Source organism: Budorcas taxicolor, chromosome 24 (assembly GCF_023091745.1).
Source record: "Budorcas taxicolor isolate Tak-1 chromosome 24, Takin1.1, whole genome shotgun sequence".
NCBI classification, from domain to species: Eukaryota; Metazoa; Chordata; class Mammalia; order Artiodactyla; family Bovidae; genus Budorcas; species Budorcas taxicolor.
The window spans coordinates 25,573,435-25,599,797 of record NC_068933.1 but is presented as its reverse complement, the minus strand read 5'-3'; the positions used below and the strand labels follow the sequence as shown (position 1 = coordinate 25,599,797).

The 26,363-nt window shown below is 41.4% G+C and overlaps 1 protein-coding gene across 1 annotated transcript; it reads left to right on the top strand.

Moving 5' to 3' along the window:
* The first annotated feature begins 6,333 nt into the window (after positions 1-6,333).
* Positions 6,334-26,076, top strand: SARAF (store-operated calcium entry associated regulatory factor). The gene is made up of 6 exons (XM_052661373.1): positions 6,334-6,590; positions 16,341-16,519; positions 20,281-20,698; positions 22,734-22,863; positions 23,878-24,029; positions 25,263-26,076. The coding sequence occupies exons 1-6, from the start codon at positions 6,488-6,490 to the stop codon at positions 25,286-25,288; spliced, it is 1,008 nt and encodes a 335-aa protein (XP_052517333.1). The 5' UTR covers positions 6,334-6,487; the 3' UTR covers positions 25,289-26,076.
* The last annotated feature ends 287 nt before the right edge of the window (positions 26,077-26,363 follow it).

Here is a 26,363-nt window from a genome sequence, read left to right as displayed (position 1 = left end):
GCGTTCTTCACCCACTTCTCTCTCCGCTCCATCTGGTAATAAAGGAGTGTAAGGCCAGTTGCGTGGCCTGCACTTGGCTCCTCACTTTCTGACACAACCGGAGTTCTGGTGAGACCCACCTCCCGAAGTAGCGGCGGAACCCAGTGACAGGTGGGATTTAATACAATACAAACGGGATTTAATACAAATCCGAGCTTTTGGGAGTCTGTGAGAGTCGGTTGTGTTTTTGTAACAGGGCTAGGAAAAAAGGAGAAAGCAGAGGTACAAATACATTTAGTTAAGTCGTCCTGCAAATCGATTGAACATTTACCACGGATGAAGTGATGAAAAACTAGATACAGTTTCTGTCCTCAAGGAACTTGCAGTTTAGTGACAAGGAGACGAAAAGGTGTAAAATTACAACAAGGGCAATTGTTAGCAAAGTGGATAACTAGTCCAATGACAGTCTGATTTAGATCCATCAGATAACTATTTCTCTGAGGGACAACAGCAGGATGGACAGGTGGGTAAGTAGGAGAGAAAAGGGAAAAGCCATCCTGGGGAGAAGATACTGTTTGCAGGGGTGGGGAAGGGAAAGAGCACATTTGGGAATCCTTTTGGGGCACAAGCCCTGGTGGCTGAGTAAAGTGTATCTTCCCTAATTTGCTTGTACAAATTAGGGCAAAAGGGTTGGGCATTGCAGACATTTGTTCTCCGTGACATTAGTGGGCAACTGGGATTATTCTTCAGATTATCATTATTATTATTAGTCAGATTCTTCTATTTCTTTTGCATCCGTGGTCATGAAGAAATCCTAAGTGAATATGCTCTGATTTTTCCCACGAGACCCAGTGTTTCCAGCTTTAAAAAAAAAAAAAAAGCGCTACCCTAAGGACTATTTTTGGAACAACAGATGTTGTTTAGAGTCAGTTGAGACCTTAAAACAGTATTTCCAAGTGTTGTATTTCAAAGACCACTCACAACAGAATTCTTTGGGATAGCTCTTAAAAATGCACGTTCCTAAACTCCACTCCAGACCTTCTGGCTCAGACTTTTTGTGGGTAGAGCCCAGAAATCTGAAATTTTAACCAGCATCCCAAAGGATTCCTATGCAAAGTAAAGCTTGAAAATAATTGTCTGAAGAAGGTGGAATGTCAGTTTTCCTGTCATCCGTTTTCTAAGCAAATCCTAAGGATTAATAGGGCTTCCCTGGTGGCTCAGATGGTAAAGAATCTGCCTGCAATGCGGGAGGCCTGGGTTTACCCCTGGGTGAGAAGATCCCCTGGAGGAGGGAAGGCTACCCTCTCCAGTATTCTTGCCTGGAGAATTACATGGACACAGAGGGGCCTGGCATGCTACAGTCCATGGGGTCACAAAGAGTTGGACAGGACTAAGCAACTTTCACACTTCACTTCAAGCATTAATATTACATCCTTTGAATGTTCTCTTGTTCTCTAAATAGTCTTACATAAATTCCTAGTTCAAAAACTTTTCCTTCAGATAGCTTCCTATCTTCCAAAGTCAACTTGCAAAGATGGGGATGAGAGGAAGAGAGCTATTTTATTTTGAGCAGCTGCTATAAACATTTATCTGTTGCTTTAAACACTGATCTAATTTAATCCTCTCCACACTTTGGTAAACTTGGGATTCTTAACTCTTACAGATCAAGTCAGAGACATCTCAGAGAAGTTAAAAAAATTTTTATTATAGAAAAAATTTAATATGTAAAAAAGTAATCAGAAGTGTCTAATGAACTCCCATGTACCATCAGCTGCCTTCAACAATTAACACACAGTCAGTGTTGTTTTATCTATATTCACATCCACTTTCCTTTACCTCCCATAGTATTTTTCCCCATGTTATTTTGAAGAAAATTCCAGATATGATTTTAATAGCTCAGTATGTTTTGAAAATGATTAACAAAAACATACATTTATCACACCTAAACAATAATTCTTTAATATTTTTATATATCTAGTCAGTGCTTACATTTCCATACCTCATAAGTGTCTCTTATAGTTTATTTGAATCAAGGTCCAAATCGATTTTATATATTGCTATTGCTATGATTCAGAGATGTTATTAAAAACTGCTTTTTATCATATAGCTTTTAGCTTGAATGGTAACTCTTCAGAACCTTTCCTAGACATCTTTATTTTAGCATTTCACATCATATTACCCTTATTTTCTTCTTGAAGGCACTTATTATTTATCTGAACCATATTATTTGTTGGCTGCCAGGGTCCAGCCCCGGTGGATCCAGGGAATTCGAAGGGTGGATGGCGTTGGCGTGAGAAAAACTTATTTATTGATTAATATAAGATTAGATTAAGAAACAACAGTGTAGTAGGAAAATTAAGTGGAGGAAGAGGGCTGAATAACTTGGATTACACGGAAGACCAATAAAATTCCAGACAAGGAATTTGCACCATCTACGTTGGGTCACCGGCGCTCGCTTGAATATCTAAGGGTGCCTGACCTTAGGCTCCCTTTCGCGAGGGTCTTAACAGCCAGGGCAAGTAAGTGGACTTGGTGAGCCTCCGCGCCCCAGATGGGAATTCAGCCTGAAATCAGAGCAAAGAGGAGAAGAAAGAGAGAGAGACACGGGGGCAACCAGTCCAGCAACTAGCTCCATCCTCTATTGTTCAGAAGGCCTTTTATACTTTTGATAACACATGGAGATCAATGGGTAACACAAAGTTATGCAGCGTTAGAGGTCCAGACTCTTATCAAAACCAGGCTTTTCTCTCTGCATACCTAATTGTATACACAAGTCTTAGGTAATTTACATTATCTTCCAGCCAAAAGGGCCAACTAACATTTTATGGCCCTTTTTTCTGATAAGGGTTTGTCAACCAGAAGACTTATTTGTGTTGATCTTCCCAAGGTCTGGTGCCACTCTCAGAAAGCACTAAATAAAGTTACATTCTTACATAGCAAGGATACAAGAGGAGTGCAGTGATATATAACAAAGAGAAAAGTAATTAACTCAAAAGTCTAGTGTTGCTAACATCAAAACTACTATATATCCTTTTCCATATCCCATTTACATTGATTAACATCCTCCCAGGTGCCGAAAAGATAAAGAATATGGAGGCCTGGCGGCAGTCATTGGGTCAACAGTGAAAACCCATCACCAATATGATTTTTAACTCTTTAGAAAAGGCTCTGTATCTATAAGATGCTTTCAAGCTTTGTGCCTCTCGCGGTTGGGGGGCTGTAGGCAATTCACAAGCTGTAAGAGGTCTGGGGAACCTGTTAGGCAAGCTAGAGAGCTATCAGAGGGGTTTTAACTAAAACATCCCTTTCAAATGCAGAAGACTAAAGCCCTGATTTGACTTTTTCCAGAGAATATCAGAAGAGTGGAAGAGCAGGCAGATTCTTATTTTTTGGGGGGGTGGATGCTCAGGAAATTCCAGGGGGAAAACCTGAGGTCTGATTAGCCTTGCCATCAGATCTCTTGCCGCATGACCTTGTCACGGGTGGAATTCCTCATGCTGGCTCCCGGCAGTTGGCTGTCTCTCCCACTAGAATGTAAATTAGTACAGTCCTTTATGTTTTGTATACCACTGTCATAAGTGTACGTGGCCATTGATGGGACCTCAAATAACAGAAATTCTCTTAAGGTAATTAGTGGCCTCTACATTGCAAAATCCAAAGGTCACTTTCTGACCCAACCTTTCAACAACAGTGGACCCTGGTGACCATTCTTTCTCTCAACTACCACACCATTACTCTCCTGTTTGTTTCTTATACCTCACCAGAGATTACTTTTCAGACTCTTTCCAGGATCTTATGCTAGAAGTTCAAATGTTAGTATTTTCTTAATTTGGTCCTGGGCCTGTGCCTTTGTTGGGCTTCCCTGGTGGCTCACACAGTAAATAATCTGCCTGCAATGTAGGAGACCCGGGTTCAATCTCTGGGCCAGGAAGATCCCCTGGACAAGGGAATGGCACTGCACTCCAGGATTCTTCCCTGGACAATTCCATGGATAGAGGAGCCTGGCAGACTACAGTCCATGGGGTTGCAAAGAGTTGGACAGGACTGAGCGGCCAACACACTTTCACTGTCTTTTCTATATCAAAATGCTCTCCCTATGAATGGTATCCCTTCCTGTCACATTAAATACTGGTTTCATTTTGATAATATAAGTACAAAGTTCACCTTAGCTTGGAAATTTAGACTTGTCTGTCCAAGTGTCTATTTAACATGTCTATCTGGGTTCCTGACAGTCACCTCAAATCTACCATGAGGAGAGACACATGATTCTAAGGGCATGAGCTCGCTGTGTCCCCCTTTTCTGACAAAGCAATAAAGCTGTCCTTTTCTACTTCACCCCCATGCCCCTAAAAAAAAGGCCTAATATGCAGAGACCAGAATTCTCTATTATCTTTATTCCAGTCCTGCTTGGTCCTACTCCATGCTACCACTGTTACGCCTCCTCTTGTTCCTTTCTTTCCCAAACCTACTTTCCTTCAGTTGCACTTCCTTTGTTTGCCTCTCTGAACCTCCCAAGTTTTGTTTTATTCACTGTATATCCCCAGTGCTTAGAACACTGCCTTGCAGGTACTGTTAGATACTCACTTCAGTTCAGTTCAGTTCAGTCGCTCAGTCATGTCCGACTCTTTTCAACCCCATGAATTGCAGCACGCAAAGCCTCCCTGTCCATCACCATCTCCTGGAGTTCACTGAAACTCATGTCCATCGAGTCGGTGATGCCATCCAGCCATCTCATCCTCTGTCGTCCCTTTCTCCTCCTGCCCCCAATATCTCCCAGCATCAGAGTCTTTTCCAATGAGTCAACTCTTCGCATGAGGTGGGCAAAGTACTGGAGTTTCAGCTTCAGCATCATTCCTTCCAAAGAACACCCAGGGCTGATCTCCTCTAGAATGGACTGATTGGATTTCCTTGCAGTCCAAGGGACTCTCAGGAGTCTTCTCCAACACCACAGTTCAAAAGCATCAATTCTTCGGTGCTTAGCTTTCTTCACAGTCCAACTCTCACATCCATACATGACCACTGGAAAAACCATAGCCTTGACTAGACAGACCTTAGTCGGCAAAGTAATGTCTCTGCTTTTGAATATGCTATCTAGGTTGGTCATAACTTTTCTTCCAAGGAGTAAGTATTTTTTAATTTCATGGCTGCAATCACCATCTGCAGTGATTTTGAAGCCCCCCCGAAATAAAGTCTGACACTGTTTCCACTGTTTCCCCATCTATTTCCCATGAAGTGATGGGACCAGATGCCATGATCTTCGTTTTCTGAATGTTGAGCTTTACGCCAACTTTTCCACTCTCCTCTTTCATCAAGAGGCTTTTTAGTTCTTCTTCACTTTCTGCCCTAAGGGTGGTGTCATCTGCATATCTGAGGTTATTGATATTTCTCCCAGCAATCTTGATTCCAGCCTGTGCTCCTTCCAGCCCAGCGTTTCTCATGATGTACTCTGCATATAAGTTAAATAAGCAGGGTGACAATAAACAGCCTTGACGTACTCCTTTTCCTATTTGGAACCGGTCAGTTGTTCCATGTCCAGTTCTAACTGTTGTTTCCTGACCTGCATATAGGTTCCTCAAGAGGCAGGTCAGGTGGTCTGGTATTCCCATCTCTTTCAGAATTTTCCACAGTTAATGGAACACAAATCTTGTGCCAGATATCATGCTAGGGGCTGACGATATAAAGTTGAGTAAGGCACAGTAACGTTTGTCGAGAAAGTTATTGAGGTTTTATAAATACATAATTGACTACAGTTAGACTTTGCCTGGGGCTTCCCTAGTAGCCCAGCTGGTAAAAGAATCCGCCTGCCAGGCAGGAGACCCGGGTTCCATTCCCAAATAGGAAAGATATCCTGGAGAAGGGATAAGCTACCCACGCCAGTATTCTTGGGCTTCCCTGGTGGCTCAGACGGAAAAGAATCCGTCTCCTGTAATGCGGGATACCTGGGTTTGATCCCTGGGTTGGGAAGATCCCCTGGAGGAGGGCACGGCAACCCACTCCAGTATTCTTGCTTGAAGAATCCCCACGTACAGAGAAACCTAGCAGGCTACAGTCAAAACAGACTCGAAAAGAGTCGGACACGACTGAGCGACTAAGCATAGCAGAACCCAAAGACTTTGCCTAATAATGGTTTCATTTTTCAACCACAGCACCTTTGCGCTAAACCCTCAGGCTGCCGGCCCTCATCCCGGGGGCCTGCGCGCCCGCCCTTGGTTCCGCCCCAACGACGGCGCCCCTCCCACGCCCCGCCCACACTATCTGCCCCCGCCCTTGGCTCCTCCCAATGGCGGCGCCCCGCCCACAGCGGCGGCCATTCGGGTCCCCACGCGCGGCGCAGCGGCAGTGACGTCAGAGTGGCGCACGGACTGTTCTTGCGGCAGCGACTCTGCAGCAGATCGGCCTTTCTCGGCGGCCCGAGCCACCGGCGTCAGTGCGTAGCCGCGCGTGGACACCTGCAGCTCCGGCTCTGGCCTGCGAGCCCGGCTGCCGCGCGCCATCTTCGTCCAGCGCCATGGCGGCGGCCGGCGGGCCGGCAGCGGCCGGACGCTGCGCTCCGTCCAGCCTCCTTTTGTTCCTGCTGGTCGTGGGCACAGCCCGGTGCTGGGACGAACGCGGTGAGTGCCGCTCACACTCCCCCTTTCCCGCTGCCTTCAGCTAGCGGAGGACCATCACCGCTCGCCGCCCTTCTGCCGTAGTTTCTCGTTTCCGTTCTCCTGCCTGTCCCGCGTGCGCTTCCCCCTCGTCCTCCCGGACGTGTGGACTGTGGGGAGTGGGCGGGACGGGACGATCCTAGCGTGGTTACTATTCCCTTCTCCCCTCCCTGGACTGCCGGAATTGGCCCACCTTCTCCTTTCTCGGCCAGCTCTTGTCCCCCGAGTCTGGCTGGCAAGCTCGACCCTCGCCTGCGCTTCCTGCTTTGTTGTCAAGACTGTCTGACGTCATCGTCGCTGGCTGTTGTCTTGGCTGCCTGTTGCTATACCTGGAGGTTGCCACAGCACGCGCAGTGCCTGAGTCACACTTAGTGGACAGGCTGCAGACCTTGGAGGTAGACTGTTGTTGTTGTTCAGTCGCTCAGTAGTGTCTGACTCTTTGCGACCCCATGGACTGAAGCACGCCAGGCTTCCCTGTTCTTCCATCCCCCGGAGTTTGCTCAAGCTCATGTCCATTGAGTCGATGTTGCATTCAACCATCTCACCCTCTGTTGCCCCTTCTCCTCCTGCCTTCAGTCTTTCCCAGCAGCAGGGTCTTTTTCATTGAGTCGATTCTTTGCATCAGGTGGCCAGAGAATTGGAGCTTCAGCTTCAGCATCAGGCCTTCCAGTGAATATTCAGGGTTGATTTCCTTTAGGATGGACTGGTTTGGCCTTGCTGCCCAGGGGGCTCTCAAGGTCAGAGACGTAGACTGCACTGTTTATGTGAGCACCACTCATGCTGCTGCTTGCATTACGGTGAAGTCTGTTGCACTAAAGCTTTTCTCATTGGACCAAAAAAAATGCGTCATATTTTGGTGATGGTACAAAATAAGTGATTTTTAAGAAAAAGTTATTTTATATCACTGTGTTATTAGAATCTTCCAACGACATTTGATGGGAACGGTAATATCCCATATAATTAATATGTATGTGTGTATATATACACACAGACAGTTTTTCCAATTAGTAAGTGATGCATGGTGTTAAATTGGAGTGATGTAAAAAATGATTTTCAAACAATGAAGACATCATTTTTGCTTTGTGGAGTAAAGATGTTAAAGCATGGAAAGTGTACCAGTATTGCAGTAGTGATTTGGTGATGAGAAATGAATGTGTTTTTGAACTTAAGCAACAGATTTTTTTTTTTTTAGCTTCTTTCTATTTTTAAATGCTAAAAAGAAAAGGTGTTATTTGTAAGTACTTGACTTTGATTACTCCTTTGATGTTGATGTTTTACTAAAAAGTCAAGTTGTATTTAAATGTCTGTACATTTTACATATGTATTTCTAGAAAGTTTTATATAGATAGGAGACTTTGATCAGAATTATAATTTATAAACTGGATTAAAACATTAGTTGAACCTTCAATCCTTTCTTAAATAAAGAAGTAAGGTTTACAGATGAGTCAAGGGAATGAAAAAAAGGAACCAAATTTAAATAAATGGTGAACTGCTTCCTGGTAGCTCTTAGTCTGCCTGCTGTATAAAACTATTGTTCTGGAACAAAAGGCACTAAAATATTTTCAGAGTAAACACAGTCTTAACTACTGGGCCTTAACTTTCTTTTGAGGAACTGTTTGTCTTTTGTTTGACTTTGCGTGTACTTACTTTGTCCTTAGCTAACACAAAGCAATAATATGCCCAGAAAAGAAAAATTGTACCAGTTCTAAAGAGAGTACCTAAAAATTTTCAAAATTCTTTATTGAGCTGCTTTGTATTTGTTATTCTTTTGGGTGTTGGATACATAGCAGTGAACAAACAGTGTTTTGCCCTGAAGTAGTTTACATCTGTTGAGAAATAGACAATAAACAAATCAGGTAAAAAAAAGTGTTGTATTGTAAATAGTGGTATGTGTTTGTGTACTCAGTTGCTCAGTCGTGTCTGACTCTGCAGCCCCATGGACTGTAGACCCCCAGGGTCCTCTGTCCGTGGAATTTTCCAGGCAAGAATACTGGAGTGGGTTGCCACTTCCTTCTCCAGGGAACTTCCTGACCCAGGGCATCAAACTTGCATCTCCTGCATTGGCAGGCAGGTTCTTTACCACTAGCACCACCGGGGAAGCCTGAATAGTGGTGTGGATGTTGATAAAAATAGGATAAGGCGGACAGAGTGTGTAGGTAGAAGCAGGGAGTTTGAAAATATACATTTATCAGGGAAGAAGTCACATTTAAGGTGATAATTGATGAGAAATCTGAATGGATGGGTGTGCTATGACCTGTATTTTATTTTATTCTACTCTATCTAGTCGTGTCAGGAGGATCCCTTGGAGAAGGGTTAGGCTACCCACTCCATTATTCATGGGCTTCCTGGTGTCTCAGACGATAAAGAATCTTCCTGCAATGTGGAAGACCTAGGTTCCATCCCTGGATTGGGATCCCCTGGAGGAGGGCATGGCAATCCACTTCAGTATTCTTACCTGGAGAATCCCCATGAACAGAGGAGCCTGGCAGGCTACAACCATGGGGTCACAAAGAATAGGACACGACTGAGCAACTAAGCACAGGACACACAACACACATATGTGTGTGTGTATTTACATGTCTGTCTAATATGACCTGTATTTCAGAGGCTCATTCTGCCTGCTCCTTGGAAAACAGACCATAGCGGGTGAGGGTGTGGGGGAAGCTGGGAGGCCAGTGAAGTTTCAAGAGAGGTGATGGTTTGGGCCAGGGAGAAGCAGTAGAGTTGATGAGAGTGATTGGCTTCTCACTTGTTTTGAATGTAGAAATGACAAGATGATTCTGCTGGATTAGACATAGGGGTGGAAGGAAGAGAAGAGACAAAGATGACTTCATGGTTTTGGGTCTGAGTGGCTAGAAGGATGGAATTACCATTTCCTTAGATGGGGGATTGTGGGAGAATCAGGTTTGGGGAGTTTGGTTTTGTTCACCTTAAGCTTGAGACCACCTATGAGTAAATTTCGATTTGTGAGTCTGGATTTCAGGGAACTCTGTGTGACCCTTGACTGATGTGGAGTAAGGTTGTGAGCATTTTGTTCTTAGACCTTGTGTTAGTTCAAGCTTCTGTAACAAAAAAGCAGAGACTGGGAGCAGCATTTATTCCTCGATTTCTGGAGGCTGAGAAGTCCAAGATCAGGTGCCAGCATATTTGGTGTCTGGTGAAGCCCCTCTTCCTGCTCTGCAGATGGCTGTCTTGTTAACATTCTCACGTTACAGAGTGGGGGTGGGGAGATAGGAGCCCTGGTCTCTTCCTGTTCTTACAAGGGCACTGATCCCGTCATTGGGGCTCAATACTCATATAAAACTAATTGCCCCTCAAAGGCCCTGTCTCCAAATGCCATCTGTTGGGGATTAGGGCTTCACATACAAATTTCGGGGGACACAAAATGTAGCAACGTTTAGGATCTCTAGGAGGAAAGATGCTGTGGAGTTACAGTAATGAAAACCCCTAGGTACGCGTGTGCGTGCTAAGTCGCTTTAGTCGTGTCGACTCTGTGCCACCCTATGGACTGCAGCTGGCCAGGCTCCTCTGTTCATGGGGATTTTCCAGGCATGAATGCTGGAGTGGGTTGCTGTGCCCTCCACCAGGGGATCCTCCCAACCTAGGGATCAAACCTGCTGCATCTCTTACGTCTCCTGCATTGGCAGGAGAGGTGGGTTTTTTTTTTTTTTTTTACCACTAGTGCCGCCTGTGGAGAAGGCAGTGGCACCCCACTCCAGTACTTTTGCCTGGAAAATCCCATGGACTGAGGAGCCTGGTAGGCTGCAGTCCATGGGGTCGCAGAGTCGGACACGACTGAAGTGACTTAGCAGCAGCAGCAGCGCCACTTGGGAAGGCTAATTTTTTCATACTTGATCTCCCGTTATGTATCAAGCACTCTGCTAGATAATTTTAGTAAATCATATCTAAGCTTCACAACCAGTTTTTCGGTGAATCACATCTTAACTTTACTGGTAATTTCTATACAGGTAAGTAAAGTGACATGGCCAAAGTTATATAGCAAGTTGGTGGTGGGAATTTAGTTCAGTGTTCTTTGCATTATCTCAGTGCTTGTGCAACAAAGTCAAGTTGTTATTATTCCTATTACTTAGTTTAGTAATACTTTCTGATTTTTTAAACCATTGAACATTTTCATTCTTACAATTTTTTACTTAGTAGGAGGTAGTATGGCACCCCACTCCAGCACTCTTGCCTGGAAAATCCCATGAACAGAGGAGCCTGGTGGGCTGCAGTCCATGGGGTCGCTGAGGGTCAGACACGACTGAGCGACTTCACTTTCATTTTTCTGCATTGGAGAAGGAAATGGCAACCCACTCCAGTGTCCTTGCCTGGAGAATCCCAGGGACAGGGGAGCCTGGTGGGCTGCCGTCTGTGGGGTCGCACAGAGTCAGACATGACTGAAGCAACTTAGCAGCAGCAGCAGCAGCAGCAGTAGTATGGGTTTAATATACAATATTTTATTTTGGTGTAGTTCTGAGAAATTTAGATCTTTGGCTCAAACGTGGAATTAAGTTTTTATATATAGTTTTAGGTGAATTTTATTCGGGGGCTTCCCTGATGGCTCAAATGGTAACGAGTCTGCCTGCAGTGTAGGAGACCTGGGTTCAGTCCCTGGGTAAGGAAGATCCCCTGGAGAAGGGAATGGCAACTCTCTGGTATCCTTGCCTGGAAATTTCCATAGACAAAGCCTGGTGGGCTACAGTCCATGGGATCACAAAGAGTTAGACACGATTGAGTGAAAATTTCTGTTTCTCTTTCTGTAGGTGGGTTTTATTCTAATTGTATAGTCAGTTATGACAAAACATTTATTAAAGAAGGCATCCTTTGTCTACTAAATTAAAAAGCTCACTTTATCTTGTATTGAATTTCTACATAAATCTGGATTTATTTCTAGACTTTCTTTTGTTTCACACTTCACTAGTCTATTTCTATTACTATTCATACCATTTTGATTATTTTAATTTTATAATAAGCTTTATCACCTGGTAAAGCAATGCCTTCTTTTTTTTTTTTAATTGATGTATTGACTGACAATGTTTGTTTCAGGTGTCAACATATGGTTGGGGTTTTTTTTAGGATTGTTTTCCGTTTAAAGTTATTACAAAATAATGGCTCTATTTCCTTGTGCTGTGTAGTCTATCCTTGTAGCTTATTTAAGCAAAGTATTTTTCAGAAAATTTTTTGGCTACTTATAGACATCAATTTTTCTGAAAGCCTTTAACATAATTTCTTTCTAGTTCCAAGGAAGCCCAATTGGGTTCCTGGTTGTACCTGCCTTAAATTTATTTAGGTTTTATTTATATATATATTTTTTTTATATAGATCACATATTGACCTTAAGTTTGTTTCTAGATATTTTATGGATGTATATAGTAATTATATACACAAATATAGTATATATGTAATTTGTCATATAAAAATATAGTAATTTGTCAGTAATTGAGATAGGCTTTAAATTTTCTTCTGTAATTAGACATTACAGTTACAAGAAGAGCTTTGGCCTTTTGGTAAGCTGACAAAATATCCAACTGTCTTGTTAAATTCTCCTAATACAACAGAGTTGTCTTTTGGGAAGTTCTCTTGGATTTTGTAGGTTCAACGGCTCTAAATAAAATGTTATTTCTTCTACTCTGTACCAAACATGACAGACAGTGTTTGATGATTATTCAAAAGCTGTTTTCTTCTTTCTTCTCCTTGTCTTTCTCCATGTACATATTGGAAAAGTCAAATACTCATTTTACTTGAATCTCTTGACACTAAGTGATCTTGTCAGTCTACTGGAGGAATTCTGGGGAAAGTATCTTTAAGTTTTGTTGGAAAATTATTAATCTTATTTCTCTGTTTTCTTTCAACCCTCTCTTTTTTAAAATGATGAAATACTTTAATTACAGGCCATAAGTAAATCCTACAGTATAAACCTTTTTTAAATGAACTTTTCCCTAAATAGTAAAAATAACATTACATCTAACAAAATTAAGCCTAATTTCTTAATATCAACTAATTACTTATTCCATATTCGGATACCACAGTTGTCCCCAAAATGTCTTAAGCTGGTTTGTTCAAACCTGGGCCCAGTCTAGGACCATGCATCGCATATGGTTGAATTATCCCTTAAGTCTTTTGAAAATGTAGAAGGGTCTCTTTTTTTCCATGCCCCTGCTTTGCTGAAGGGATTGGGCCAGTGGTTGTTCAGAATATCCTACCTTCTAGATTCTGTTTTCTCATGGCACTATTTTAGCTAGTGAACTGAATGCTAGATTCAAAGGATTGATCAGATTCGTCTTAAATACTTTGGGAGGTTACATCACTGGAGATGGTCTAATACAGTCTGTTCTGCCTTTGGCAGTGCTGAAGTGACTGGTGGATTACAGCGGTTCTGTTTCTCCCTTGTGAAGTTACATTTCCCCCTCTTGTGACTGCAAAGCACTTGTGTAATGTTACTTGGCACCATACCAATATCCATTCGCTTAAAGATTTTAAAACTAGTTAGTCCGAATCTGAGTCTGTTTCTTTAGTGGGTTGTAAAATGATGATTTTTCTATTTCCTCTGCTTTTATTAACTGATATTCTTCAGTAAAGTTGAGATTATCTATTGTTTCAGATTATAGTTCTGGCTAGAGAGTTAGGATAAACATTTAATTTAAAATCTTTAATTACTAGTTTTCAAATTAAGGAGGTGATTGATTGGTTCTCACTTTAAGTATAGACAAATGAGTTTTTGGCTGTCTCTTTGAGTGTTAGTATGGATTCTTGGGTTTTTATAGATTGAACATGATTTGCCAAGTACAGCCACTGTCTTGCTGGTCCATCTTGCTTTTGGTGTCTTAAGATCTTTCTAATCCCAGGATCATAAACATATTCTGTTGTGCTTTTTTTCCAGTATTTTTAATTGGTTGTATGTTTTATGGTGAGTGTTTAACCATCAGGGATTAATTTTTATATGTTGTGCACAGGATGATCAATTTTCCTAATCCTGTGGTAGTGTTACTATAGGCTTAATAGGTTTAATTGGGGCTTCCCTGGTGGCTCAATTGGTAAAGAATCTGCCTGCAGTGCAGGAGACCCAGGTTCGCTGTATGGGTGGGGAGATCCCCTGGAGAAGGGAATGGCAACCCACTCTAGTATTCTGGCCTGGAGAATTCCATGGACAGAGGAGCCTGGTGGGCTATAGCCATGGGGTCACAAAGAGTGGGACACAACTTAGTGACTAAACCACCATATAGGTTTGATTACATATATATTTTGTTAGCTTTAGTCCAGTTTTCCGTTCTCTGTTACTGGTTTTCAGCTGTCTTTTTACTATTGTTTTATATGTTGTTATTTATATTATTTTTAGTTTTGTTTTATTAACAGAATATGGCCAGTGAGTCTCAGCCTAGTCTAATTTATTAAGCTTTTTTTGGTAAATAAGTATAAATAGGATGTGTATTTGCTGATGTCAGGGAATATCTATGATTAGGTGGAAAATCATGGGAAGACTCATGTGCACTGTATGATTCAATTATATAAAAATAAATAAGAATCAAAACAGCCTTTGTATATGTATCTGTGTGATCAAGAAGCTACTTACCAGGCTGCTAGTTTTGGTTATCATAGAAATATGAAGTTGGAGAAAGAGTGGATCTCTCATTTTAAAGGGAAAACGAGTTACTTTTAGACTTTAAAAAACTATAAAATACATATATATATTTCACAACTATATATGAGTTGGGGAGACGATCTAGGGATGTAGCTTCGTCTCAAGTTTCCATGGACTGCTGTTCAGGAGCTGCCATTTCCTGTTCCTTTCAAGGATTCTATCATGTCAGGTTGGTTCTCTGTTTTCTCACCTGCTGGTTTGGCATTTGGCTTATACTTAGGACTAACTACCAGTCCGGGGCTTCCCTCACAGCTCAGTTGGTAAAGAAGCCGCCTGCAATGCAGGAGACCCCAGGTCAATTCCTGGGTCGAGAAGATCCCCTGGAGAAGGGAAAGGCTACCCAGTCCAGTATTCTGGGGCTTCCCTTGTGGCTCAGCTGGTAGAGAATCTGCCTGCAGTGCGGGAGACTTGGGTTCGATCCCAGGGTTGGGAAGATCCCCTGCAGAAGGGAAAGGCTGCCCACTCCAGCACTCTGGCCTGGAGAATTCCATGGACTGCATGTTATAGTCCATGGGTCTCAAAGAGCTGGACACGACTGAGCGACTTCACTAGTCTGCTTCCACCTTCTGGAATTCTGTTGCCGTCTCCTTTTCTGTTTTGCCTCACCTTTTTTATTCACGTCATCAAGACAATTCGTTTATTGTACTTTCCGTGGGATTTGAGAGGCAGCACATACTGCTATTTTGTCAAGTTGATTGTAGGGAATTAGGTGCTAACAAAATGGTAGAAAGTGATGCCTGCTTCATCTGTAGCAGTGAACAATAGGTGGCTTCCATCAAGCCTCCTGGCATCCACAGAGCTAATTATGGGGCAGTGGACAGTGTCAGAAAAACCCTGAGCCCTGTACCTGTCTGCTAGCCAGAGCGTGGTCTGAGTTGAAGCTCTGTCCTCCGGGTCTTGCTTGAGTCCCCCCGGTTGACAGAACCGAGATCTCTTTCAGGAACTGTAGCTTTAAGAGGTTTTAGGAGTCTTTTAGCTTTGCAAGACGTTAGTACCAATTTGAGGGGAAAATGGATGTTGAGTGAACCAGTCCACAGTCTCTTCCATCATAATCCAAGGATGATAAGTAGGAAGATGTTTCATTTTCCAGTAACACTTCAGAACTAATTTATGTACATCAGTGCTGGACTTCATTTCCTTGTTTTGACGTCTTCTTTTTAAACTGCTTTGTCAGTGTGATTTTAAATTTGTAAGATAATGTAACTGTTTCTAACTTTTTAAAATTTTGAAATATTTAAAATATTTAAACGCACAGAAGTATACAAGGAAAATACCATATCCTCACCAGCCAGTTTTATTGAATCTTCACATTTTACTGTATTTGCAGCAAGTCTCCTCCCACCTGCAAAGTATAAAACATTAGAGATAGAGAGCTAAAGTCTCTTGTCTCCCTCCCTCCTCGGAGATACTCTGCTATTGAGTCATTCCTATGTGGTTTTCATATATTTTTATATACATGTATAGACTTCAACAGTAAGTAGTGCTGTGTTGCCAGTTTTCAAGGTTCATGTAAAGCTATCCTGCTAAACATTCTACAACATACATTTTGCTTGAGATATTTTTACTGTTTCTTCTGTGATACATGAATTCTAGTTCACTCATTTTAACTGCCGTAGATTTTGGGACTAGGCCAAAATTGCATTAAATCATTTACATGTTGACAGACATTCAAGTCATTGAATATGCTCCAGGAGCATTCGTGTATATTTTTTGCTTTTTAAATTAACCATCGATGTTGTCATACAGTAGTACAGCATTTCAGGGTAATGTACTTTTGCCTCTGATTTGCAAAAATTATGTAGAACTTACGATATAGAAGCTGTTTAGGGGGCATCCATCCTGAAATGAAGGGAGGCCTCAGAGGTGTGACTTTCTGAATTTTGTGCGGAAGACCTGAAGGATGTTGTGATAGCTTTGGGATCTGGGAAACTCCTTCGTCAGCTCTTCCGTGATCATCCTCAAAAGGCAGGAAAGACTGACTTTTGAAAGTATTTCCTACCACAAGAGTCTGACTAGAACGAATCTTTTATAGGACAGTATTTACCGTCTGTTTATCTGTGTTCTTACTGTTTCAGACAGAATATTGTTGCGGGACATAAAAGCTCTCACCCTCTACTATGACCGCTATACCACGTCCCGGAGGTTGGATCCCATCCCACAGTTGAAATGTGTGGGAGGTACAGCTGGATGTGACTCTTACACCCCTAAAGTCATACAGTGTCAGAACAGAGGCTGGGATGGTTACGATGTACAGGTAATATTATTATGTCGATGCCAGTCTAAATTGAATTTTTTTCAGAAAACTGTTTATTGAGATGTTGTTCAGTATTTTGGGAAGCACATATAGAAAAATCTAAGGTTACACTAAAATATATAAATATAAATCAGTCATCCATTCTCTGGAAGAAAGCTTCTACAAAAGAAATGAACTGCTTTTAAAGCCTGGAAATAATCATTGTAATTTTTATGCCATAACTTTTTTCTAAGACATTAGTAAGTTCTTAAAACTTTTCATATACTTGGGGGGGTGGGTAGGGGGAAGATTTCTTCTGGTTGTTATTTTTCTGTCATTCCTCAAAGAATACCAACCTACTCTTAAAAAATAACAATGATTATTAAGGCATTGTAGATCGTAAGTAGTGGGGTTACATGTGTCGCTATTATGCTTCAAATGTTTAATATTTTAAAAGTTGTTTTTGAACTGAGGGTGGTTACTTCTGAATGAAAACATTTCACTGGGCTTTGTTTATTGTCTTTTAAGTCTCAGGTATTTTGTTCTTAGGCTCGACCATCTCCTTGAAGTTCCAAAATTTACTATCCTTTAGAAATGGAATGGAGAAGGCAGTGGCACCCCACTCCAGTACTCTTGCCTGGAGAATCCCATGGATGGAGGAGCCTGGTAGGCTGCAGTCCATGGGGTCACTAGGAGTCGGACACGACTGAGCAACTTCACTTTCACTTTTCACTTTCCTGCATCGGACAAGGAAATGGCACCCCACTCCAGTGTTCTTGCCTGGAGAATCCCAGGGCTTGGGGAGCCTGGTGGGCTGCCGTCTCTGGGGTCGCACAGTCAGACACGACTGAAGCGACTTAGCAGCAGCAGCAGCAGAGACGGAATAGATTTTATTAACTGAATTCAGTTTAAACCAACACTACGAGATTTCTACTTTGCATCCTGCCTGCTTTCTGAAAGGACCTAAGATGGTTGGTCGGCTGGCAAGAGGCTTGTGTTGACAGTTTACTGTTCCGTCAGAGTGATAGTCTTATTTGATATAATCTTTAGCCAAGTTTATGCAATTCAGGGAGAGGGTTCTTATTTGCTTGGTGATACTTGTTTCACAATACTTTTTTATAGTCTTGCTCACTGAACCATGGAATCTTCAGGTTAAAGCTGAAATTATTTTTGTATTACTTTTCAGTCTTGATGGAAAGAAAGATACTATCAGTAAAGTCATTGACTAAATGTATATTAAATACTATAATACAAAAACGAATGATGGAGTCACAACCCCCGAGTGCTCTTCCTAGTAGAAAAGATGAGACAAGCGGTCACATTACATCTAGGTGCCAGCAAAGCATTGTAAAGTCATGTGTTGTTGGGGGGATTGTGAAAGAAGACTTCAAGAGGAAAACAGTGATGTACTGTGTTAGTAAGGAATGATGAGATTTTTAGAGCTGAAGAGATGGAGAAGGGAGTAAATGGCAGAGCAGAGAAGTCTAGAGACCATCATACATTGACTCAGGTTTAGTAGCAGGAGAGAGCCTTATTTAACTCTGAGAGTTTAAATATAATAATTAAAAGCCACTTTTAGTATATGCTGTTAAGGAAATGACAGTTAACATGAAATACCAGTAGAGATTGAGTTTGTCTTATTTACCTAAATCAACAAGCTTTTAAATCTTCCTCCAAATAAAATTATTTAAAAAATGGAATAGTGGTAGCAACAACAGCACAAGAGAAAAATTATATATTATACTATCCAAATTAAAAATTTTTAGTCTTCCAGAAAGTGAAAAGGATGTACGCAAAAGGAGAAAGCTTTTGCAGTCATATATCTGATTGGGAACTTGTGTCCAGAGTATGTGAAGAACTGTTACAACTCAGAAGACAGATAACCAAATTTAAAAGTGGATAAGGTATTTAAGTAGACATTTCTCTAAAGAAGATATACAGATGGTCAGTAAACATGTGGAAAAAAAAATGTTCCACATCATTAGCTGTCAGGGAAATAGAAGTTAAAACCTCAATAAAATACCAGTTCCTACCCAACAGGATGCCTGCCATTAAAAAGGCATAATATCAAATGTCAGTGAGGATGAGAGTCTCATACACTGTTGTTGGGCATGTGAACTGGTATAGCCACTTTGAAACACTGGCAGTTTCTCAAAAGTTTAAAACATAGAGTTACTGTATGCCCCAGTCATTCCACACCTAGGTGTTCACCCAAGAGAACTGGAAACGCGCGTCCACACAGAAACATACTAAATGTTTGCAGCAGCATTATTCACAAAAGCCAAAAAAGTAGAAACAGCCCAGATGTCCATCGGTGATGAATGAATAAACAAAATGTGGTATTTCCATACGATGGAGTCTTTTTGAGCCACAAAAAGAAATGAAGTGCTAATTTATGCTACGTGTGTGAACCTTAAAAACATTCTGCCAAGTGAAAGCAGCTAGTCACATAGGACCACATATTGTATGTTTCCGTTTATGTGAAATGTTCAGAATAGGGGAATCCTTGCAGACAGATTGGTGGTTGTCTGAAGTTGCGGGGAAATGGAGTGACTGCTCATGGAGATGAGATTTCTTTTGGGGGTGATGAGAATATTCCAAAATTGGTCGTGGTGATAGCTGCACAGCTCTGTGAATATACTACAACCCAATGAAATGGGTGAATGTATAGTATGTGAATTATATATGAATAAAGCTGTCACAATGTATCTGAAGTTTGAGAGAGGAAGATATTGTCCTAAAAAAGAGAAACCAGTCAGATCTATTTTAGCTTACCTTTTAAAAAAAGTTGTTAGAGAAGCTTTCAGCTGAAAATAGTTATAAAATTCAAACTAGGCCTGGACATTTTTTTTTTTAAGCTGGAAAATTTTGAGGCTAGCATAGATTCTTTTTGTGTTTTTCTAAGTATCTTTAGAAAAAGCTTTAAGCAGTTGCTTCTTGGATTGGACCTTGGGAATGGTAGTTCATGGTTTTTATAGAATTTGTATGGAAAGTTTTTCTCAGAAGGTTATATACCATCTCTAATGCTGTATGGAGCCACCAGGTACCGTATATGATGCTAATTTTTGAACCTTAATGTTTAAAAAAACCTCTGTGTTTAAAGAAAACTTCTTCAGCAACAGTGATTAAAAAGTCGACATTTAAAAAAATTTGCTTAAAATTTATAAATTAGGGAAGGCTTAATATGTACAAAAGAATTCTTCACATCTGTATGTAAGAAATAAGAAATAGTAGTAAATGAGCACTCCCGTACCCACCACCTTGCTTCAATAGATCGTGAACATCACCAATATCTTTGAAGCCCCCAGCACCAATATCTTTGCCCTCCCCCAGCACAGAAATACTCATTCTGAATTTTATCATTCCCTTGCTTCTTTTTGTTGTTTGGCTTCCCTGATAGCTCAGTTGGTAAAGAATCCGCCTGCAATGCAGGAGACCCTGGTTTGATTCCTGGGTTGGGAAGATCTGCTGGAGAAGGTATAGGATACCCACTCCAGTATTCTTGGGCTTCACTTGTGACTCAGCTGGTAAAGAATCCGCCTGCAACGCGGGAGACCTGAGTTCGATCTCTGGGTTGGGAAGATCCCCTGAAGAACGGAAAGGTCCCCCACGCCAGTATTCTCACCCAGAGAATTCCATGGGGTCCATGGAGAAGTCCATGGGGTCTCAGAGTCGGACACGACTGTGATACTTTCACTCACTCATACAGCCCAAATAATGTATATTGAGTGAAAAAAAAAATCTTATGATTCTAATAACCTATGTCTACTCTTTCTTCACAGTGGGAATGTAAGACTGATTTAGATGTCGCATACAAATTTGGAAAAACTGTGGTGAGCTGCGAAGGCTATGAATCCTCTGAAGACCAGTATGTACTTAGAGGTTCCTGTGGCTTGGAGTACCAGTTAGATTACACGGAACTGGGCTTGAAGAAGCTGAGAGAGTCTGGAAAAGAGCATGGCTTCAGCTCATTCTCTAACTACTATAACAAGCTGTCCTCCCCAGAGTCTTGTAGCCTCAGTGGAGTGGTTACCATCGTGGTGCTGCTTGCTCTTGCCTTTGGAGTTTATAAATTCTTCCTCAGTGATGGTCACGAGTCACCTCCACCATATTCTGAGGATCCTCCATATTCCCATCGTTACCAGAGATTCGGCAGCTCGGCCGGGCCTCCTCCTGCAGGCTTTAAGTCTGAGTTCACAGGTGCGTTCCCCTAGACCATGGCGGGAAGTAAGGTGGGAGTCCGGCAGTGAGCGTGGTCTGAAGCATGAAAATGCTCACACTGGGAAACCAAAGCAGATTTGCCTTCTTATTTTTTACTTTTGACTTCTTTTACCGCTTCGGTTTTCTCTTTTAAGTCAATTGTGGTTACTATTTTAAGGATTCGTGATTAAATTATAAATTATCTAGTCAGACTTGATTAGGTTTGGTAATAACCTTGAATTCTGTTTCATACCATGCACAAAATTTTATTCATTAAATATTACAGTATTCAACATAAAAGATACGACAGTTAGGTTTCCAGGAGGAAATAGGAAAATATTTGTCAGGATAGGCAAAAATGTCTTTGAGTACAAAAAATGCAAGCAAAAAAGAAAAGATGGGTAAACTAGATTAATTTAAGAATGTCTAGTCATCTTAAAACAACTTTGAGAGAGTGAAAAGGCAAGCCACAGACTGGGAGAAGGTATTTGTAAAACGTATTTCCAACAAAGGATGTGTGTCTACAATAAAGAACTCCCATAAATCAGAGAAAAAGACAGACAACTGAATTTTTTTAGTGGAGAAAAGATTTGAACAGCTCTTTTTAAAAAAAATTATTATAGTAAAAGATGTCCAGATGTCCAGTAAAAATTTGAAAAGGTGCTTAGCATCATTCATCTTCAGGAAAATGCAGATTAAAACCTGAGTTCTTCATTAACCACCATTTAATCATAATGGCTGACATTAAAAGGGCAGACTACCAAGCAATGGCAAGGATGTAGGTACTTGGAACTTGCTGGAAGAGGCTGAGATGATAAAGCACTGTGGAAAACTGTCAGTGTCTATTGAGACTAGACACACGTCACCCAGTGACCCAGCAGTCTCATTCCGAGATCCACACCTGAGAGCAATGCACACGTGTGTGCACAGAAAGATGTGCACAGGAATGCTCAGGGCAGTTTATTCATAGCAGCCAAAAACTAGAAATAGAATGTCTGTAAACATTCAGTTCAGTTCAGTCTCTCAGTCGTGTCCGACTCTTTGCGACCCCATGAATCGCAGCACGCCAGGCCTCCCTGTCCATCACCAACTCCCGGAGTTCATCCAAAGTCACGTCCATCGAGTCGGTGATGCCATCCAGCCATCTCATCCTCGACAGTCTCCTCCTCCTGCCCCCAATCCCTCCCAGCATTAGGATGAGACCAATTTTTTTTTTTTCTCTCTCACACATTAGAATACTATAGAAAAATTTAGAAAAAACAAAACTGATACATGCAGCGGTGAAGGTCGACGCTCCTGGACATAATGTATAGCAGACACAAAAGAATATCTCTGTATGATTCTGTTTATAAAATGTTCAAGACAGGGTGAGACCAAAGTGTAGTGAGAGAAGTCAGAGTCGGCTTTTCTCTGACATGGGAGTTGTAATGAGGAGTCTGTGGGTGCTGGAAAGGTTTTACTGATGTGGGGAGTGGTTACACGCATGGGTAGTATATGCAGACACATAGGATTAGCTGTAAGAGCTGTACACATAGGATTAGTGCCTTCTTTTATGTATATCATACAGCAGTTTAAGAAAACCTTTCTCTGAACAGAAGATATTTTTTGGGTCTAAGACCTGACTTCCCTACTAACAAATACCCTCCACTTGGATTCCTTCACTAGACACTCAGGTACAGCTCTCGCCTGGCGCTTCTGGAGACGCCCCCAAGATAGAAGGGAAGTTACTCTGACACGTGTGGTTCATCTTCCAGTAACTAATTTGGAGCAGGGCGGATGTGACCTTTCAGGAAGAAAGCACCTTCCACTGTCCTAAAACACATCTCTCCTCCTCCATGTGTGTGGGAAAGGGAGGCACTCCTTAGTTATAAGACTGTTTTATGAGTACATTTTTTGAATATAACTTGTTATAAGTTGAGACCAAACTATTATTGTTAAATCATACAGATGAAGCAATTGAAATGTCATATTTTACCTTTAGTTTTGTAGGCGATGGTTTAAGAGGGGATACATAAGAAATCATTTTTATTTCCAGGACCGCATGGTGCAGCTGCCGGTTTTGGCAGTGCTTTTCCCGGACAGCAAGGGCATGACCGTTCAGGACCGGGGTTCTGGACTGGCTTGGGAACCGGAGGGATATTAGGATATTTGTTCGGCAGCAACAGGTAGGCTTTGCATTTATCCCATCTGCTCTTTAATTCAGGCTTTCTTTAGAGGCTTCTTTGTCTTGTAAATCTGACTGGATTTGTTAAGGAAGTAAATTCTGATGACATTACCCTGTTAAATCAGATTCTCTGGGGGCGGGGAAGGAATGCTGTCTGTGTTTCGATCAGGGTTACATGTCTTGTTTTCTTTCCCATGTCATGCTTACAGATTTGAGACAGGAGAAAGGTGTTGACACCCGAGAAGGCAGGAAAGAATACAGCATTTGGGGCACAGCTGGCCTCTGCTTAGCTGAAGAACGGTAGAAGCGAGGGTCAAAAGAGCTGGGGACCCATGTTTTTAACGTCTTCAGTGTTGACTGTAGTTTAAGTTTATAGTGTATTTGAGTGTGAATTCAGAAAGGAGCCTTTATTTGCATCATTTTCTTCCTTCACAGCAATGACCATAACAAGGGCAGAAATATAAAACAGTATTTATTTCATGTTAATCCTCATATGGTGGGCATCCCTGGTGGCTCAGTGATAAGGAATCCCCCTTCCAATGCAGGAGATGTGGGTTCGATCCTGGGTTGGGAAGATCCCCTGGAGAAGGGAATGGCAACCCACTCCAATATTCTTGCCTGGAGAATCCCATGGTCAGAGGGGCCTGGCGGACTACAGTCCATGGGGTCACAAAGTGAAAAAGTGAAAAGTGAAAGTTGCTCAGTCGTGTCCAACTCTTTGAGACCCAGGGACTATATATAGTACGTGAAATTCTCCAGGCCAGAATACTGGAGTGGGTAGCCTATCCCTTCTCCGGGGGATCATCCCGACCCAGGAATTGAACCGGACTCTGCTGCATTGCAGGCAGATTCTTTACCAAAGAGTTGAACAGAACTTATCGACTAAATAACAGCAACAAGAAACACTATGGAAAAAAATACTTGATAAAAATAGTTTCCTGATAGTTTAGGAACAGGAAGGGATTTAAAAATCATAGTCACAAGGAAAATGCCTGCCCCGCTTTTTTCTTTCTAGAGCGGCAACCCCCTTTTCAGACTCGTGGTACCCATCCTATCCTCCGTCATACACCAGCACGTGGAATAGCCGGGCTTACTCACCACTTCGGGGAGGCCCTGGAAGCTATTCAGCATGTTCAAGCTCAGAGCCAAGAACCAGAACAGCATCAGGTGAGAGCAAAAATCAGTAAGTTCCTGTTCAGTAGAGTACGGAAGTAATTTGGACCTTACTACGATTATGTATTTAGCAGTTATGGTTTATGTGGTATACCTGCCAGAAATATTAATTGCATAATTAATTGAGATGAAAATACAATTCAGAGTCATTCTTTTCTTCCACTTCTCTTCTTTAAAACTCAAACAGGAATTTGGTTTAGAGACTCACTTCTATTACTAGTCATCTTTTAAGTTAAACTTTCCTGAACATTGTATTTGTCTATGTTTAATTCTGTTAAATCTCTAGGGGTCCTTTAAGCTCTAAAGTGGGAATTTTCTAGGTAGAAGGGTGAACATTTCAGTTCAGTAAAGCTCAATAAAAATTTATTGAGCCATTCTTCAATTTACATTATTGTCAAAAATATGTTTATTGCAGTTGCTAAGAGGAAATTTTGTAAAGAAGCAGAGATGAGATATATATATATATAAATTAGTTGAGGTTAAGCATCCAGCTAATTAGCAGAGAATGGGGTTAGTGGATGATGAAACAGTAATAGATTGCTATGGGTTGGGTTTTTCTTCTCTTAGCAGAGGGTAGAAGTTACAGAACAGTGAATAATTCTTGAAATTAGGAGAATAGAAAACTCATTCTCCGTGGAAGCAAGAATTATCAACTAGATATATCAACTAGAAAGAAATTTTTCTCCTTACATGAAGAAAATCTTAAACATTAGCAAATAACTTACAGGAAAGTCTGAAAAAGAATGAGAACAGATGGAAACACTCATGGTCTTGTAACGTGTTAGCACGTGTGCGTGCATGCGCGTGTGCGTGTTGACTAACATTTACCATCAAAAGTCCATAACCCTCCCCCAGGTTGCTTCTGTTTCCCACTGGAGTCATGAGAGGCAGCAGGGCCTGACCTAGGCTTCAGCGGCCTCTCTGCTGTTTGGCTTAGACTTTGAGAATTGCCTGTACTATGTCAGGCCGCTCCCAGAGAACACATCTTTGGTTTCCTGGTTAAAAGTTACTCCCAGCAACCATGATGCTGATGGGAGGGCTGGAAGGGCTGCTGGGGGGCCAGGGCGGGTGCTCTGTGTCCTGCACAGTCCTGGACCGCAACCTGCTTCTCTTCCCTCATATCTCTTACTCATTTGCTGACAGTAAACGTGTATTACTGTTGTCATTTTATGAGCAGTTTTAGTGCATTGAAGAAAACTAATACGAAATTTGCTCTTCTCCTTCTAGGATATGGTGGAACCAGAAGACGATAAGAGAGTTAAAAGTTGGGGTCAAACACTGGACGCAAATGTTCTGATGTTTCATCACTTTCTCTTATAAAACGTGCTCCCTACTAACAGCTGGGGAAAGGGAATATGCAGAAGTTCTGTGGTGTTGTCCTGTATGGCTTTCTGTATCCTGTTATTTGAGGCTAAGAGTGACATATGACAGAATGCTTCTGTAGACAACTGTATGTATGTGTAACACGCAGATGTGTATTATATTTGAAAGTGATGACTCCTGTGGAATGCTAGGAATGTATTGTGTAGTTTCTAAAACCTGTGATGCTGTAAGAATAATGAAGGCTTTATACCAGTAGACACTGAATCAGAAATTTTCAGTTTAAGTGGTTTTAGATGTTGATTCATTATTATCATAGAAATGATAATAAGCTATTTGGTATGTATTATTGAGTGTTTGCTGTTCTCCAAACATTTAAACCAAGCTTTGGACTGCTAATTATACTTTCTTGTATGTTTTGATCACTTCTGAGCTGAGGAGCTTTGAATCTGTCAGTGGTAGGTGGGGTTCTGGTAAATGAGAATTACCTTTTTTTTAGGAAAAGGTGGAAAATAAGTATCCAGAAGGTTGTCATGAATGACTGTGCTGACAAAAATGCTTGAAACCTCCATATTCATTTTTTAAAGAAGGAAAGTTCAAGTGCTTCAAAGTTTTCTAATAGCAGAAGCATGCAGTTTTCTGTGGAATCTCAAATGTTGTATAGCAGTCTGTTTCAATCTTACATTAAAATGACAGAAAAAATAAAAACAAAGGGTTTTGTTCTTTCTATCAGCCTCGACACAAGTTGGTGTTACTTTTTCCCAAAGGAAAAGGGATTCATGCAGAAGTTCTCCCTAAAGAGTAGTTTCCTGTGGTCGTCTTGCCTTAGCTACCCTGTCACACAGAAAACCTCAGTTCAGGAATTCCCAGTTATACTCATTAAACATCATTATTTTGCTATGGAAGACAAGAACAGATTTGTGTTGTTATTATCATTATATATGATACTAATTCTTAAAAAAATTTTTTTTCTTTTATTGAGATAATAGTTGATGTACAATATAATGA

Bases quoted from the DNA above. Each gene is read 5' to 3' on its own strand.
- SARAF (XM_052661373.1), top strand. From the start codon at position 6,488: ATGGCGGCGGCCGGCGGGCCGGCAGCGGCCGGACGCTGCGCTCCGTCC. The intron at 16,520-20,280 runs GTAATATTATTA...CTTTCTTCACAG, and splicing joins GGGATGGTTACGATGTACAG to TGGGAATGTAAGACTGATTT. The intron at 22,864-23,877 runs GTAGGCTTTGCA...TTTTCTTTCTAG, and splicing joins TATTTGTTCGGCAGCAACAG to AGCGGCAACCCCCTTTTCAG.